We start from the raw sequence: 16,549 nt of genomic DNA, 5'->3' as shown, positions 1-16,549 counted from the left end.
AGATAGACCATATGCTGGGCCATAAAACAAATCTCAATAAATGTTATGGCTTGAAACTATTCAAAACATGTTCTCTGATCACAATGGAAAAAATTAGAAATGAATAACAGTATGACATGTAGGAAAATCTCTAATATTTGGAAACTAAACAAGACACTTATAAATAATCAATGAGTAAAGAGAAAAAAATCACAAAGCAAATGAATAATATTTCAAACTGAAAATGACAGTGAAAATAAAACATCACCAAAGTTCAGGATTCAACTAAAGCAGTGCTTAGAGAGAAAAGTATGGCTTTGAAAGCAGACATAAAAAAAGTAGTAAAATCAATGATCTACAAACTAGAAAAAAAGAACAAGTAAACTCAAAATAAGCAGAAAAAAGGAAATAAGAGCACATATAAGCAAAATGGAAAACAAAGAATAACATTAGCAAATCAAGAAGTTCTTTAAGAATAACAAAAATAATAAAATAGTAATTAGACTGTGAAGGAAAAAAGGGAGAAAATCACAAATTTTCAGTATCAGAAATGAAAGATGGGTTATCATTCCAGATGCTACAGACAGTTTAAAAATCACAACAAAACAGTGTGAACAACTTTACACTAAAAAGTATAACTTAAATGAAAACAAATTCTTTGAAAATTACAACACAAATTTAAACAAATAACACAATTTAAATACAACACAAATTAAAATTTAAATAAACATAAGATCAAACAAAATTTGAATAGCTCTATATTAAAGAAATTAAATTGGTTACCAAAAACCTTCACATTAAGAAACTTCAGGGCAGACGATTTTGTTGATAAGTACTACCAAATATTTAAAGGAGAAACAACACCAATTGTATATAAACTTTCAGAAAACAGATAAGGAGGGAATACTTCTCAGCTTATTTTCCAAAGCCAGCTAACCCTAATACCAAAGCCTGACAATGATGTTATAAAAATATCAAACTACAGATGAATATCCCTCATTGAACACAGACCCAAAAATCTTTTTAAAAACTTAAGGAATCGAGGGGCACCTGGGTGGCTCAGTCGGTTAAGCACCTACCTTCGGCTCAGGTCATGATCCCAGAGTCCTGGGATGGAGTGGGCACCCTGCTCATCAGGGAGTCTGCTTCTTCCTCTCCCTCTCCCTGTCCCCCACCTTGTGCTCTGTCTCTCTGCTCTCTCTCAAATAAATAAATCTTTTTTAAAAATATAAAAAATTAATGAATTGAACCAGATTATATATAATGATGAAGTGGGAGTTTATCTCAAGAATGCAAGGTTGATTTAGTATTGTAAAATTAACCAATATAATCAGCCATTACAATAAAATAATGGAAAAAAAACCCACATAATAATTTCAATAGATATAGAGCAAATATCTTATATATACTATATTCATTCTAATTATTGTCCCCATAGCTAATTGTGTCATTTTTCTCTGGCTACTTTGCTTTCAAGATTTTTTTCTTTGTCCTTCCTTTTCATACTTTGATTTTGATGTGTCTAGGTATGGATTTCTTAGAATTTATCTTGCTTGGGTTCACTCAACTTCTTAAATCTCTAGGTTTATTTCTTTCAACCAAATTTTAGAAGTTTTGAGCCATTATTTCTTCAATTTTTTCAGCACAGCAATCCTTTTCTTCCCCTACTGGACATGGGTGACATGTACGTTAGATCTTTCTTTATTGTCCCACAGGTCCCTAAGACTCAGTTTTAATTAGTTTTCAATCTTTTTTTTCTTGGTTGTTCAGATTGGATCTGTATCTACAAATTCACCAATTCTTTCTTCTCTTATCTCCAATATGCCACTGAGCCAATCCAGTAAATCTTTTATGTCGGTTATTGTATTTTTCAGTTCTAAAATTTTCATTGGGTCCTTCTTTATATCTTCTATTTCTTTGCTGAGACTTTTTATTTTTCATTTGTTGCCAGAGTTTGTTATTGCTCACTAAGTCATTTTCAAAACAGTAGCTTTAAAATCCTTGTCTGGTAATTCTATACTCTGTGTCATCTTGGTGGTGGCATCTTTTCTTGTTAGATTGTCTTTTCTCATTAGAGTTGAGATTTATTGGTTCTTGGTATAATGACTGATTTGGGACTGTATCCTAAACATTTTGAGTATTTAAGAATCTGGTTCCTATTTAAATCTTCTATTCTAGCAGGAAGTCAGCCTATTTAAATTCAGAACACATGTTCTATTACATTAATGGAACACTGTGTGTCGGCTATACGTCAATTTAAAATAAATAAATAAAATGAAAATAAAAATACAAATTATGATTAAAAAAAAAAGAAGAAGAAGAAGAAAGAAACAGAACATATGTCCTGGATCAGGTTTGTGGACTGTGGTTCAAATATCAATTTAGTTTAAAAGATTCTGCAGTGCTCTTCTGATCTGCCCCCCCTCAGATGACAAAACTCCATGCTATCATCTCCACAGTGCTGGCTGGGGAGGAGGAGGGGTACCAATCCATTACTATAGGATAAGAGTGGAAGATAAGGTTCTACCCACTGACCCAGCTGGGGAGGTATATTGCCTAGTTAATGTAGGAGTGGGAGGGAGGAGTTAGAGCTCCATCTACAGTCTCCAAAGGGGAGGGATACTATTTCCTTCCTGATACTGCAGGGCAGGGGTAGAAGTAAGAGCTTTACCTATAGGCTCCAGGGGAGATAGGCACCACTGACTACTGAGAGGGTCAGGGGTGATGGCAGTAGTCAGATTTTTACCTAAAGGCTCCAGGGGAAAGGAATAATAACTCATTACTGCAGGAGAGGACAAAAAAATAGGTTTCCACCCCACTGGCTCCACTACTGCAGTGCCAACTGGGCTGGGAAGAGGTACAGCTTTATTCATGGTATGTGTCTCCAGAATAGGCAGAATTGGTCAAAAGGTTTCTCTATAGCTGAACTGTCCTTTTCCTAGTCCTTTGGCTACAGACAGCAGGCTTTTCTTGGAGATTTTCTTTCCGCCTGTGTTCATTATGGTTTCCAGTTTGCAAGGAACCCAGGCCAGGATATATAGGAAGCAAGAAAAATCCCAGGGAACTCATTGCCATGTAGTTCCTCAAATCCCAAGATCCCTGATCGGGACCATCTTTTCTCACTTTTGAGAGTCTTCTAGTTAAGTGACTTAAATATTTTGTCCAGGGGCACCTGGGTGGCACCCTGGTTAAGCATCTGACTTCAGCTCAGGTAACGATCAGGGTCCTGGGATCGAACCCTGCGTCAGGCTTCCAGGTCAGTTGGGAGTCTGCTTCTCCCTCTCCTTCTGCCCCTCCTCCTGCTCATGCTCTTCCTCTCTCTCAAATAAAGAAAATATTTTAAAAACAAACAAACAAATATTTTATCCAGGAATTTTTGCTGTGATTAGAAGTAATAAAGTGAAATATGTTTACTCCATCTTGTTCAGAATCAGAAGCCGCAGTCTGATTTTAAATGCATCAAAAAATAAGATGCATTGAAGACTGGAAGGCTGGAAAGATGGCTATGTATAAATCATGATTCAAGTATATTAAAATGTTAATGGTAGAATCTAGGTGGAAGTATATGGGTGTAATCTGTAAAATCTTTTCAATTTTGCTGTATGTTCAAAAATTTTCATAATAAAATGTTGGGGGGAAGAACCTTTTGGCCAAAACTGAAATGCAGGTGATTAAAAAAAATCTATAACATGCAAAAGGCAGAAAAGAATTTCTCTGCTGAGTGAAAGAGAAGTACTGGAGATCTGCTCTGATCAATAAGTTACCAGATTAGCTGGAACGAGAGGCTATTAGACGAGAACAGCTCTTTGTAAAAGCTCTAGCCAGCTGAATGCTACTTTTTGTTTTTAATAGCTTATTTTGTCCACAGCCTGGTCCTTAGGGCTTGTTATTTTTGCATCCCCAGGAGTAATTCTATCAGAGTTAACAAGCATAGCGCAGCTGAGCAGCTGAAGTGGTTAAAGGACAGTTAATAATGGGGAGGGACTCAAATCATTACTTGAAATGAAAATAAAAGGGAGGGGGTTATCTCTCAAAAATAAATCTTTATTTTTGAAAAATAACCCAATCAACACACAGAATAAATGTGGGGTTTCGATCTGTGGGATCCCTTAAGTCAACTCTGGTTGAATTTTTTGTTTAAGACACAAAGTGACCACCTCCACACTATAAAAAGTCTCAGGAGAGCACCTGGGTGGCTCAGTCAGTTAAGTGTCTGCCTTGGGCTCAGATCATGATCCCAGGGTCCTGGGATCAGGTCCTGCATCAGGCTCCCTGCTTCTCCCTCTGCTCCTCCCCTCATTCATGCTCTCTCGTGCTCTCTTTCTCACAAAGATAAATAAATGAAAAATCTTTAAAAAAAAAAAAAAAGGTCTTAGGAATGCAAAGCTCTCTAGGGCACTGATTCTCTTCATTTTCCCCACATATACAAATGAGACACTTGGCATACAGCACACAGTAGGGAAAACACACAGGCATTGGGATAGGACAGACTTCAGTCTGAATCCTGGCTCCGTTTTCTACTAACTAAGTGACACTGGTTCAGCATCTCTGCAGTTCTCTGCATCTCAATATCCCATCTGTAAAACAGAGATAATGAATGCTGATATAGGGGTTAAATGAAATGATGAATATAAAGTGCTCTCTTGCCTATCTAGAAACTTATTTAGGCACATACTTTAATTCTGCAGAGGATACAATGAAAAGAACAAGACTTATTCTATTCTTTTCACACACTGATGAAAATTAATCAAGAACCTTGGATGAGTGAAGCAGATAACTGTCCAATGGTCTCTGACATTTTCTGTCAGGATGGCTCGGACAATACCTGCCTCCTGAATGATAACCTGGCTCTTCCATCTGCTCAGTTATTCTGTGTCCAGGCTCTCCTGGGCCAAGGCAAGACTGCTAGCTAAGTAGTAAGCTCAGTGAGTCGGTAGCAGGCCTGGAGAGTCCATAGGACTCCCCTAGGTTTTCTTCTAGAGAGGCCTATCCTTCTGGCATAAGCTTGACCAGAATTTTCAACACAACACTATGAAACCTTATGAACAAAAGCCTTTCCCCAGTGGCTGAAATATAAGTTCTAGAACATTTTTTTAAGTGGCTATCTTAAATTTTATTTTAGAATTATATTCTAAATGCCTGAATATGTTGTTTGGTAAAATGCTTAAGACCTTTTTTCCTGTTATGAAATAACAATGAATACAAAGACTCCCATTTTTAGTGATTCAACATTTACCTTGTGTCATTCATTCACACCCTTTTTGATCCTTCCAGTGCCACACATGCCTCCTTTAATCTAAGAGTTATGCCCCCAATTTATGCAGTTGGCTCCATCTAAAAGCCAGGCTGAGGCACCTTTTCACTACTCACAGTATCAGTCCAAAACCTTTCATTCTGGCCTGCTTTATGCTCCACTTCCTGACATTCTCATTCACCCTGTTCTCATCCCTATGATGACTTTATTTATAGGCTCATTTCACAACTTGGAATCTGTCAATTACCTTCTTCTCTGGCTCTGATTTCTGGCTTCCCTCCTTAGCTGTGATTAGTGTTTGTCCTACTGACTATACTCCTTTAAGTCATGGTAGACGAATATTCTGCCAGGCCCAACTGCTGGGTGCAGGCCCTCGAAGCCAATACTTCCACACTGGTTTACACACCAGTCTAAATACCCATACCCTGGGGCGCTTGGGTGGCTCAGTCATTAAGCGTCTGCCTTCGGCTCAGGGAGTGATCCCGGTGTTCTGGGATCAAGCCCCACATCGGGCTCCCTGCTCTGCTGGGAGCCTGCTTCTTCCTCTCCCACTCCCCCTGCTTGTGTTCCCTCTCTCGTTGGCTGTCTCTCTCTCCATCAAATAAATAAATAAAATCTTAAAAAATAATAATAAAATAAATAAATAAATAAATAAATAAATAAATAAATACCTATACTCTAAGCTTTCAACTCATTCATGTTTAGGGACCACAAAAGAGAATTTCCAGAGCTAATGTACACAGCAGTCAATTTCCTCCTATTTCTCCAGCTACTAATAATTGTAGGCATTCTCCTTTACCTCTGCCTTTGGCTCAGCTGATTCATTAGAGGTATCAAGTTGTTCCTTGGCTTGGGCCATCTGAGTCATCAACCTGTCCATGTGGGACTGGATGTCTGCCAGTATCTCAGTCACATGAGCGGTGGCCATTGCTTCCTGGATGTCCACTAGATGAAGGGCCTTTTGCTCCTCATCAGCAATCACTTTCTGAACTTTCTTAAATTCCTGCTGTATAAACACCTTCATCTGGTCCCGGGTTACCTGCAGAACACAGACAAGTAAAAATAATAAGCTGGACATACAAAGAATGGAAGGATAGAGCTGCTACTGTAAGTGCTTTGCAGCCCTGGCCAAAATATAAACCAACCATGGTTCCTATGTGGTCCTGAAATTTTGGGAATATTGTCTAAACAATGTTCCCATAATATTGTTGATGAATTTCTTAGTAATCCTTTTGCCTTTTTTAGTCTTTAGGAAGTAATTCCTCATCCTTCCCTTTTTGCTCTTCCTTTTGTTCATTTTTACACCAGCAATACCTGATTACTTTTTAACAATAGGTGAGTGTAAATCGTAAAAAATGAAATTCCTCTTCTCTCTCCATCTGGATACCATTTTTCTGTTTGGAGGGTAATTACTACTAACAGTTTGGTATTTACCTTTCAGCCATTTTTCTATCTAGTTACACACATATATGTATACAGACAATTATGTTGTTTTTATATAAATGGGTCATAGTGAACATTTGGTTCTGGGTCTTGCTTTTCTATTTAAAATACGTTAGTACATACAGATCTACTTCATTCATTATATTATTTTTAAAGTGTGTATGATGTGGATATATACAAATATGAATATTTATATATATAAAGATAAACATACCCATTAAATATTTCCCCTCTTAATGGAAATACAGGATATTTCCAAATTTTTGCTATTACAAACAACACAGTAATGAACATCCTTGGATATATCTCTTAATATTCGCATATGAGTTTTTTTAGAGACTTTTGGAGTCACTGAGTCAATTTATTATATACTCCAAAAATATGGACTAATACAGCCAAACTACCCTCCAAAAAAGATATACTAATTACATTCCCACAACAATGTGGGAAAGTAGGCATTTCTTTATACCTTCACCAATATTAGACCATGCCAAGCCTATTTATTCACTGATGAGTAAAAATATATTATTGACATATTTTGTAGCAACCACTGGCAGATCAAATAAAATATGGCTGCAGGCTATATTTGGCTGGGGCATAAGGGAAACAAAGTGAGAAACTACCAAAATAAGAACTTCTAAATTCTGTATCTTACCAGTAACTACACTTACTGATGCTTCCTCACAACTATGTGCATTTTAGGGATATTTTCAAACAATTCTGCACAGTGAATAACAATGGTATGGTAAAGGGAAAACAGAGAGCAGTGGACAGAGGAGAAAGGCCAAACAAGAATTTTAGAGCTGAAGGAGAAAGTAGCTGTCACCTAGGTGAATCCCTTTCTTTGACAGATAAGGGAACAGCCACAGCTGCAGGACACCTGCAGAAGATGCAGGGGACACCGATCTTCCTGCTCCCAGTCTGGTGTTTTATTCACTAGAACAGTCCCCGAGAAGGAAAGCCAAAGTGGGAAAACCTAAAAAGGAGACTGAGGAAGAGAAAGTCTAAAGAAGAGGGGAAGATGGGTCCATTTTTATTAGTCTCTTAAAAACTGAAAGAGGCTTGATACTTTCAGCAGCTTTTGTAACACTGCCGTAAGAACGTCCATACAAAATAAGGCCTGTAGGACACGGCTCTGTTCACACATCAAGTGACTAAGTGACATAAGCCCTCAGGAATTCATTATACTCTCTGCAGGTACTCTCCCTGGTGTGAAAGAGAAGGGGAGGGGGAGTGTTAAATGTTATTAATGTCCCTGCAAATTCTGTATCAGATTGAGAACTGTGATTTGTGTTTATTTATGTAATTCCTTTTTATTTTTAGTGTGTTTATTTCAAGGCTGTTATGCTTTATGATGACCTTTTATGAATGGATCTCGAACCTTGAAATAAATTAGGTCTTATAAAGACCTAAGACCTTCTCTTAGAGATTAAACCTAGGAAGTTTTAGCCAAGAGATAAACTTTTCTGAATGCCTGAGAAAATCTCTTTAACAGTTACAAGTGACTAAAAATGGAGAACACAATAAAAACTGACTCACAACTTATTTTACTAGCCCTCACATACACTTGTGGTTCAGCTCAGAAGCAGACATCAGTCAGGAAAGGTGTGGCCTGACTGCACTAGGTGACTAAATCATGGGGCTTAAAACAAAAAACAATCAAATTCTCTATTTTCCATGGTTTTACATAGGTTTCTCAACCTTTATTTTGTACAGATCAGGCCACAAATAAGAACCGAAGGCAGAGTAATCTACTCTATAAAACCTTTATCATTTTCACCCCCCCCCCCCCCCAGTTCTCTACTAATCAACAAACAGGTATTCCACAACCTAGTTCAAAATGCTAAGAACAAATTTCTGGGTCATAGTATCCATTCAAATTCAGAGGCCAAAGGAAAGACTCCCTGGGGGACCTGGCAATACAGTAGGCTGGGTACTGTGGAGAAAGGACCCCTACCAATGACAGGAGTGAAAAGGCTTTCAAAATTCCCTTTCAAGTTTCATTTCACCTCCTTGCCATCAAAACTCCATTCTGCTACAAACTGCACAGTTCTCCAAAAGCAGCAGACCCTTTCCATCAGCCCCTGCTACCTGAGAGCCACTGACATCATTTCTGCATTGGTTTCTTAGAATTTCTTCAGCCTTTATCCTACCTCACCTCAAAGGTGAGAGTGACAGTCTCATACTCCTCACTGTATTACATATAGTGTTAATAAAAAGAAAATTCTTCATGTGCAGAGAAGAGAAGGCTGGGTGTATCACAGAACAATGAAACTGGCATTGTTAAGCTTTTTTAGAGCCACAGAACTTCACTTACCCTAAACAAAATTTTAATATAGAACCCTAAAACATAACAGAACCGAAAGTAGAACTACTCTGGTTAAAAGAAAAATCTCCCCCTCCTCCTCGAAGTGATTTCTAGGGCACCAGTAGTGGTCTCCAGCAGAATCTCCCCTGCGGTACCTGGGTCCTCTACACAAATGAAACCCTAATAGGAGTTTCCTCCCTTTGGTCAACCGGCCCCTAAGCTGTTGAAACTTTAAAGCCCTAGGCTACAAGCCAGTTGATATATCTTTGTTATTGTTGCATTAGGGTGAAAATCTATGTTATTACTTAAACATAGAATTTTACTAAAATTACTTAAACATAGCATTGTAATTTGAAAAACTGGGCGGCTTATTTGTGAATAGTCCTAACTAACTAGTGAAGATCTGACTGTTCTCGTTAGAGCTGAGTCCAGCCTCCTCGTTTTATAGGTCACACACACACACACACACACACACACACACACAAACACATGTGCAGTAATAAAGTCCAAGCTTAGAAATCAGCTTTCCTTTGGTCCAGTCCAGCATACTTCGTGCTACAATATATTGCCTGTTCTGATGCCCTTCTGCCTGCTCTGCCTGCTTCAGGTTCTTCAAACTTATTTCTTCTTAATTGAGATATTTCCTTGGTCAATAGGCAGCTCTGTTATTATCCCCACGAGATGTTTTCCCCCCCAAGTAAATCTTGGGATAAAGGATGCATATCTGAAGAGTTAAGTTTCATCCCATGCTACTTTCTATATGCTCTTGTAGTTAATATTTCCAAGCTGGGCTGCACCCAAGAGGCGTACAGACTGGCACTTTACACATACATAATTAAACACATAAAACCTTGAATTAAGAGCTTGTACTTAAAAACAACACCATTCAATATGCTTGACATAGGTTGCAATCCATTAACTCCTAGCTAGCTGGCTTGTAGGAAACCAAAGTTTTATTTAGTTTTCTATTATAGGCAGATTATTAAAAAAAAAAAAAAAAAGCATACTAGCTAGAAAGCATCATAACTTTAGAAAGATTTGTTCCAGAAAAGTGTTGTTGACATGAACTGAGAAAGATGGAACAGGGTCAGGAGCAGTAAGCTACACAAAAGAAAAGCATCTGAGTCTACACTCATTGAAGAGTTCAGAAATACTTGGTTCTACTAGCCAAATTCCCTGCAAGTAAGTTTAAAGGAGCCTACTCCAGAAATGACCTTAAAAAGGTGAACTATATGAAATAGTTTGTGAGGACTCTAAATACCTCCCCAAAAGGTCAAGAAGTCCACTTTTACTCCCCTTTTCCTCTTCTAAATGGTCACTATTCTCAAATAGAAAAATAAAAAAATAAAAAAGCAGGAAATGCAATTTTTTTCTGATGCTACAAGCTGTCTTCACTCCCCCCAGCACAGTGCCTTCTCAGCATGACAGTGTCCATGGAAACTTTCAGGTTGGGAATCTCAAAGTTAAGGCTTCTGTACAGCCTCTAGTATTTATTCTGTCATTTTGCCCCAATGACAGTAGTTTCCAAATCTCTATCAGGCTCCAGTGAGGGCAGGTGAGGCAAGAGCTTCATCAACAAGGAGGACAAAGTCCTTTTTCAGTATCTTTCATGTATGAGAAGAAAAGACACTATTTGTGAATAAAAGCAATGGTCATTCCTAAGACTTGGAAAATTATCCAGCAACCTAGAAACACAGCAGACACGAGCTATGAACTACATTCCATTACTAACATTCTGAGTGCTGTCAAATATTTTCCTGACAACCTGGTTAGAAGCCTCAATTGCTTGGATTTTACAATGGGGGTGTTGAGAAGAGAAAAGGTTACTAAAGTGAGCACTTAATTGCTTCCTTAAACCAATTTTCTCATCTTCATCTCAACTCACAAAAGCAATCATGTATATCCTCTTTACCTCCTTTCATTACCCCATTGTGTAAATACAGCACCATGGGGTCTCTACCTTTGTATCCACCCAAAGAAGCAATAATGTTTACTGTTGCTGTTATTAATATTTCTATTATAAAAGACTGTAAGAAATACACCAAAATGTTGGAGAGTGCTTACCTCTGAGTGATAATAACTAATTGAATCCAACAAATATAAAAAAAAATTATACACCATGACCAAGCAGGATTTATCCCAGGTATTCAAGGCTGATTCAACATTTGAAAATCAGTGCATATAACCTATCCTGTCAACAGGCTAAAGAAGAAAAATCACATCATCATATCAATAGATGCAGAAGAATCATTTGATAAACTCTAAGATCCATTTATGATAAAAGCTCTCAAAAACCAGGATTAGAGGGAAACTTTCTTAACTTCATGAAAAACATCTACAAACAATCTACAGCTAACATCACAATAATGAAAAACTATACGGGTGCCTGGCTGGCCCAGCTGATGAGGCATATGACTCCTCATCTTGGAGTTGTGAGTTCGAGCCCCACGTTGGGTGCAGAGATTGCTTAAAAATAAAAATCTTTAAAAATAATAATAATGAAAATCTATAGTTTTCCTGCTAAGATCAGGAACAAGGCAAGGATGTCTCCTCTTACAAATCCTCTCCAACACCATACTGGAACTCCTAGCTAGTGCAATAAGGCAAAAAAGGAAATAAAAGGTTTACAAACTGGGAAGGTAGAAATAAAGCTGTCTTTGTTCACAAATAACATGGCTGTCTATGTAGAAAATCTGAAATAATTGACAAAAAAACCCCTCCTGGAACTAATAAGCCATTGTAGTAAGGTTGCCAGATACAGAGTTCATATACAAATGTCAATCACTTTCCTATTTACCAGCAATGAACAAGTGGAATTTGAATATAAAAACACAATACCATTTACGTTAGCACCCCCAAAGTGAAATACTTAGGCATAAACCTAAGAAAATATTTATGAGGGAAACTACAAAATTCTGATGAAAGAAATCAAAGGAGAACTAAGTAAATACAAAGATATTCCATGTTCATGAATAGGAATGCTAAATATTGTCAGATGTCAGTTCTCTCAACTTGATCCATACGTACAATACAACTCCAATAAAAATCCCGGCAAGTAATTTTGTGGATATTGATAAAATGCTTCTCGAGTTTACATGGAGAGGCAAAAGATGCAGAATAGTCAACATAATATCAAAGGAGAAGAACAAAGGTGGAGGACACTACCTGACTTTAAGACTTACTATAAAGCTACAGTAATCAAGACAGTGTGGAACTGAGGAAAGAACAAACAAATATATCAATAGGACAGAATACAGAGCCTAGAAATAGACCCACATAAATGCAGTCAACTGATCTTGAACAAAGGAGCACAGGCAATACAATAGAAAGAGTCTTTTTAACAAATAGTGCTACAACTGGACACCTATGTGCAAAAAAATTAATCTAGCCATAGAACTTCCATTGCTCACCAAAATTAACTCAAAATGGATCACAGACCTAAATGTAAACTGCAAAACTATGAAACTCCTAAAAGATAACACAGGAGAAAATCCAGATGACCTTGGGTATGGTGATGACTTTTTAAATACAATTCCAAAGGCACTATCCATGAAAGAAATACTTGATAAACTAGATTTCATTAAAATTAAAAACTTCTCTGTGAAAGGCACTGTTAAAAGAACGAGAAGATAAGCCACAGACTTAGCCACAGATATATTTGCAAAAGATACATCTCATAAAGCACTGTTATCAAAATATACAAAGAACTCTTAAAATATAATAAAACAAAGAATCCAATTAAAAAAGGGCCAACAACCTGAACAGACATCTCACCAAAGAAGATATACAGATGGCAAATAAGCACAGGAAGGATGCTCAACATCATATGTCATTAGGGAAATGCAAATTAAAACAACAATGAAGTACCACTACACACTTGCTGGAATGGCCAAATTCCAAACACTGACAACACCAAATGCTGACAAGGATGTAGAGCACAAGGAATTCTCATTCGTTGCTGATGAGAATGCCAAATGGCACCGCCACTTTTAGAAGATAGTTAGGTAATTTCTTATAAAACTAAACATACTTTTTTACCATATGATCCGGCAATTGTGCTCCTTGGTATTTACCCAAAGGAGCTTAAAACTTGTATCCAAACAAAAACCTGCACATGGGTATTACAGCGGCTTTATTCATAACTGCCAAAACCTGAAAGCAAGTCTTAAAGTTAGGTGAACAGATGAATAAACTGTGATACATGGACACAATGAAATATTACTCAACACTAAAAAGAAATGAGCTACCAAGCCATGAAAAGACATGAAGGAACCTTAAACACATCTTACTAAATTAAAGAATTTAATGTGAAAAGGCTACACATTGTATGATTCCAACTATACGACACTCTGGAAAGGCTATGGAGACAGCAAAAAGATCAGTAGATGTCAGAAGTCTAGGAGGAAACAAAGATGAATTATGTGAACACAGAGGACTTTTTAGCACAGTGAAAATACTCTGTATGATACTATCATGGTAGATAACATATTATACATTTGTCCAAATCCACAGAATATACAATACCAAAAGTGAACCCTAATGTAAACTATGGACTTCGGTGATAATGATGAGTCAATACAGGTTCATTGATTGTAACAAATTTATCTACTTCTTTGGTGTGAGATGTTGATAGTGGAAGAGGCTAAGTGTGTGGAGGCAGGAGGTATATGGGAACTCAGTATTTTTTGCTCAACTTTTAATATAAAAAGCTCTTAAAAAGCCTATTAAAAAAGTTAATACAATTAAAAAAGAAAACTAAATATCCACTGAAATGGAGCCTAGAGAAGGGGGGGGCATGTGGCAGTGGAATGAGCATCCAAAAGGCCAGGCAGGACAGTTCTTCGACCTGAACGTTCATCTCAAGCATGCCAACATTTTCATTCTTTGCCTTTCTAGTTAATACTAGACCCTTCCTTCCTAATCTGACTTCCCTTTTCTATAATAAACCAAAGTTCTTTTTTAAAGCCCTTTTCAACTTAAGCGCATCAAAATAATGGCTTCCATAACAGCCAAGCACTTAGCACAGGCTGCTCCTGTCATTTGAAGGTCCTTCTATAGGAGCTTCAGTCATCCTGAGGCTCCTCAGAAGAGCAGATTGTAGTGTCTTGAAAAACTCTAAAAAAAGATCTAATTAGGTGATCCAATGACTGACCAAAGTGTGAAGCCACTTACTTTAGAGAAATTTCAGGCTCATCAATGAGAAATGGACATCCTTACAGTATGCTAGAGGGACATCTGCTTCAGGACCTTATATAACCATAGTAGCACTAACCCTCATGATACAGCTCATATAATAAGGTGGGAGATGGAGTTAGGAGCAATGCTGGGTGAAAAGAGAAGGCATGCCTAACTTTGGCCTGATTCCATCAGTGGGTGTTCTCTTGTCTTTTAATCCATGACAACGACAGGGCCTTATGAATAATGATAATGAAAACATAAAGAGCTACCATGTGTAGGCAGTGTGCCAGGGGCTATTACATATGTGTTTCTCATCTAACTCTCAGGTAGCAATGATATTTTCATTTAATGTTAGGGAAACTGAAGCCCACAGTGATTAAGTTACCTGGCCAGTGTAATGCAGCAGGTAAGCTATGGAGCAAAGATTCACCTCAGGTCAGCCCTGTTCCGGGTCAGTGCTCTGACAACCACTCCACAGAGCACCCTGCTACCGAAAAGGAAACTGAGCCCCTGAGAACCAGCATTAATTAGACCACTGGAAAGCAACTCGGCACAGAGGAGAGCCCTCAGGATGAGAAGTCAGAGGCCCTGAGTGTTAGTCCTATCTTTTGGAACCAACTAGCTATGTGACTTAGGGCAGATCACTCAATCTCTCAGGGCCTCAAGCTCCTGCACTACTAAAAATGAGGAGCCAGTTTTCCTTTTATTTCGATACAACTGCATACATTTTGCATTCTTGGAGCAATATTTCACCAATCAGGATTTGTCTCTAATCACAACCGTTGCCAAAACAAGAAGGGTTTTGGGGGACTAGAAATCTGCCTTAGAAATTCTAAAGGTGACACAAAATAAGTGTAAAGAGAATACAATAACCTTTTTCCTTTGACAATGCTGCCCTATCATGCAATTACCCTCTCTCCTACCTTTCATGACCAAGCTTATTTAGAAGGTCATATAAAACCTGCTGTCATAAACACCAGTAAAGAGTCTACTAGTCACCAACCCTATTTAACCTCATTACTGACCTGTCTGTAGCATTTAGCACTACTGATGCCCCTCAGTCTTTAATTTCCTTCCAGGGTTTCTGTGACCCTGGACTTCCCTGGCTTTCTATCAGCTCCATTCCTACAATTTTACATACTCTCTCCAGGTGACTCTGATTGAAAAAACTCCTCTAACCAGGGTTTTTTCAACCTTAGCACTATTGATACTTAGAGCTGATAGCTTTTTGTGTAGGGAAAATGTTCTGTACCTTGTAAAATATGCAGCAACACCCCTGGCCTCTACCCAGGAGGTGATAGTAGCATCACCCCTCACCTCCAGACATTGTCAGATGTCCTCTGGGGCCCAAACCACTTCCTCTCCACACCTTCCACCTTAGTAATTTCATCCCACTTTTGCAATTCAATTCCTCCCTCCACAGAAATGGCTCCTACACCTGGATTTTCTCTCCAGGCCTTTAGACTCACAATTCCTTTTCATGTGTGTGTCTGCCTGGATACTTTTCTATTACTCGAACCATTAAGCCTCAAACTGAGTCCTCTCCCTCCTCCTCATTGTTATCATTGCTGCCTTTCCTGAGTGCCCAGACAGTAGGTACTACTGCAATCATTTCACGTGTGTTATGTCAATTAATCATCGCAACGATACCAAGTGATGACAATTATTATTCTATCAATTTTACAAATGAAGAGACTGAGGTTCAGAGGGGGTAAGAAACCTGCCCAAATTCATACACAGAGTAAGTGGCAAAGCTGGAATCTGCACCCACACAGTTTGACTACACAAGCTTCCCTTTAACCACAGTCTTATTCTTTCATATCTTCCCTTCAGACCTTGCCCTAGTCCCTGCCTTCCCCTTAACACCACCACGGTTTAGGAAATCACCCAGGCTCTGAATTCTGGAGCTAAGTTTTCTTTTCTCCACCAGGAACAGGTCTCTTGACTTAATATCTGGAGGAGAAACGATGACACCTTTGCTGGGCTCTTGCACAAAATGGTGGTCAATACATAAAATGTCAGAAGCCATCCCACATCTGCCTCTCCACCACACTGGCTGAAGAAGTCTGCCCTTTTATCTATGAAAACCCCCTTCTTTGCATTCCATTCTACTACTCTCCACTAATATCTCTACTCAATCTCTAGACCCAAATGCTCCATTTTTGCTCCACCTGCCCCCTTGCCCCAGGGCCTTTTAGCCCACTCCCACTCTCACTTGCACCTCTAACTTGCTGAATAAAACCCCAAGTCCCAAAGAGATTCCGGGTGACCCCCCCCCCATCTCCTCCTTGGTGTTTAGACCTTAGCTTTGTCTTATACAATCTTCGGTTTGGCTTGTACCTTCAACTCAGGTAGGAGCCCCGTATTTCAGTCAGAATACTCCAGCC

At 38.4% G+C, this 16,549-nt stretch overlaps 1 protein-coding gene across 2 annotated transcripts in view; it reads right to left on the bottom strand.

The window, feature by feature from the left end:
- The window catches only part of TRIM44 (TRIM family member 44), a 108,695-nt gene that overhangs the window by 59,392 nt on the left and 32,754 nt on the right, over positions 1 to 16,549 (bottom strand). For both annotated transcript variants that reach the window (XM_045808499.2, XM_045808500.2), the window contains exon 3: positions 6,033 to 6,272. In XM_045808499.2, coding sequence (XP_045664455.2) covers positions 6,033 to 6,272 — 240 coding nt within the window. The remainder of the gene's footprint in view (positions 1 to 6,032; positions 6,273 to 16,549) is intronic.

This window comes from Ursus americanus, chromosome 24 (assembly GCF_024610735.1).
Source record: "Ursus americanus isolate L20-20 chromosome 24, mUrsAme1.1.p, whole genome shotgun sequence".
Lineage (NCBI taxonomy): Eukaryota > Metazoa > Chordata > Mammalia > Carnivora > Ursidae > Ursus > Ursus americanus.
This window is presented reverse-complemented; position numbering and strand designations above follow the sequence as displayed.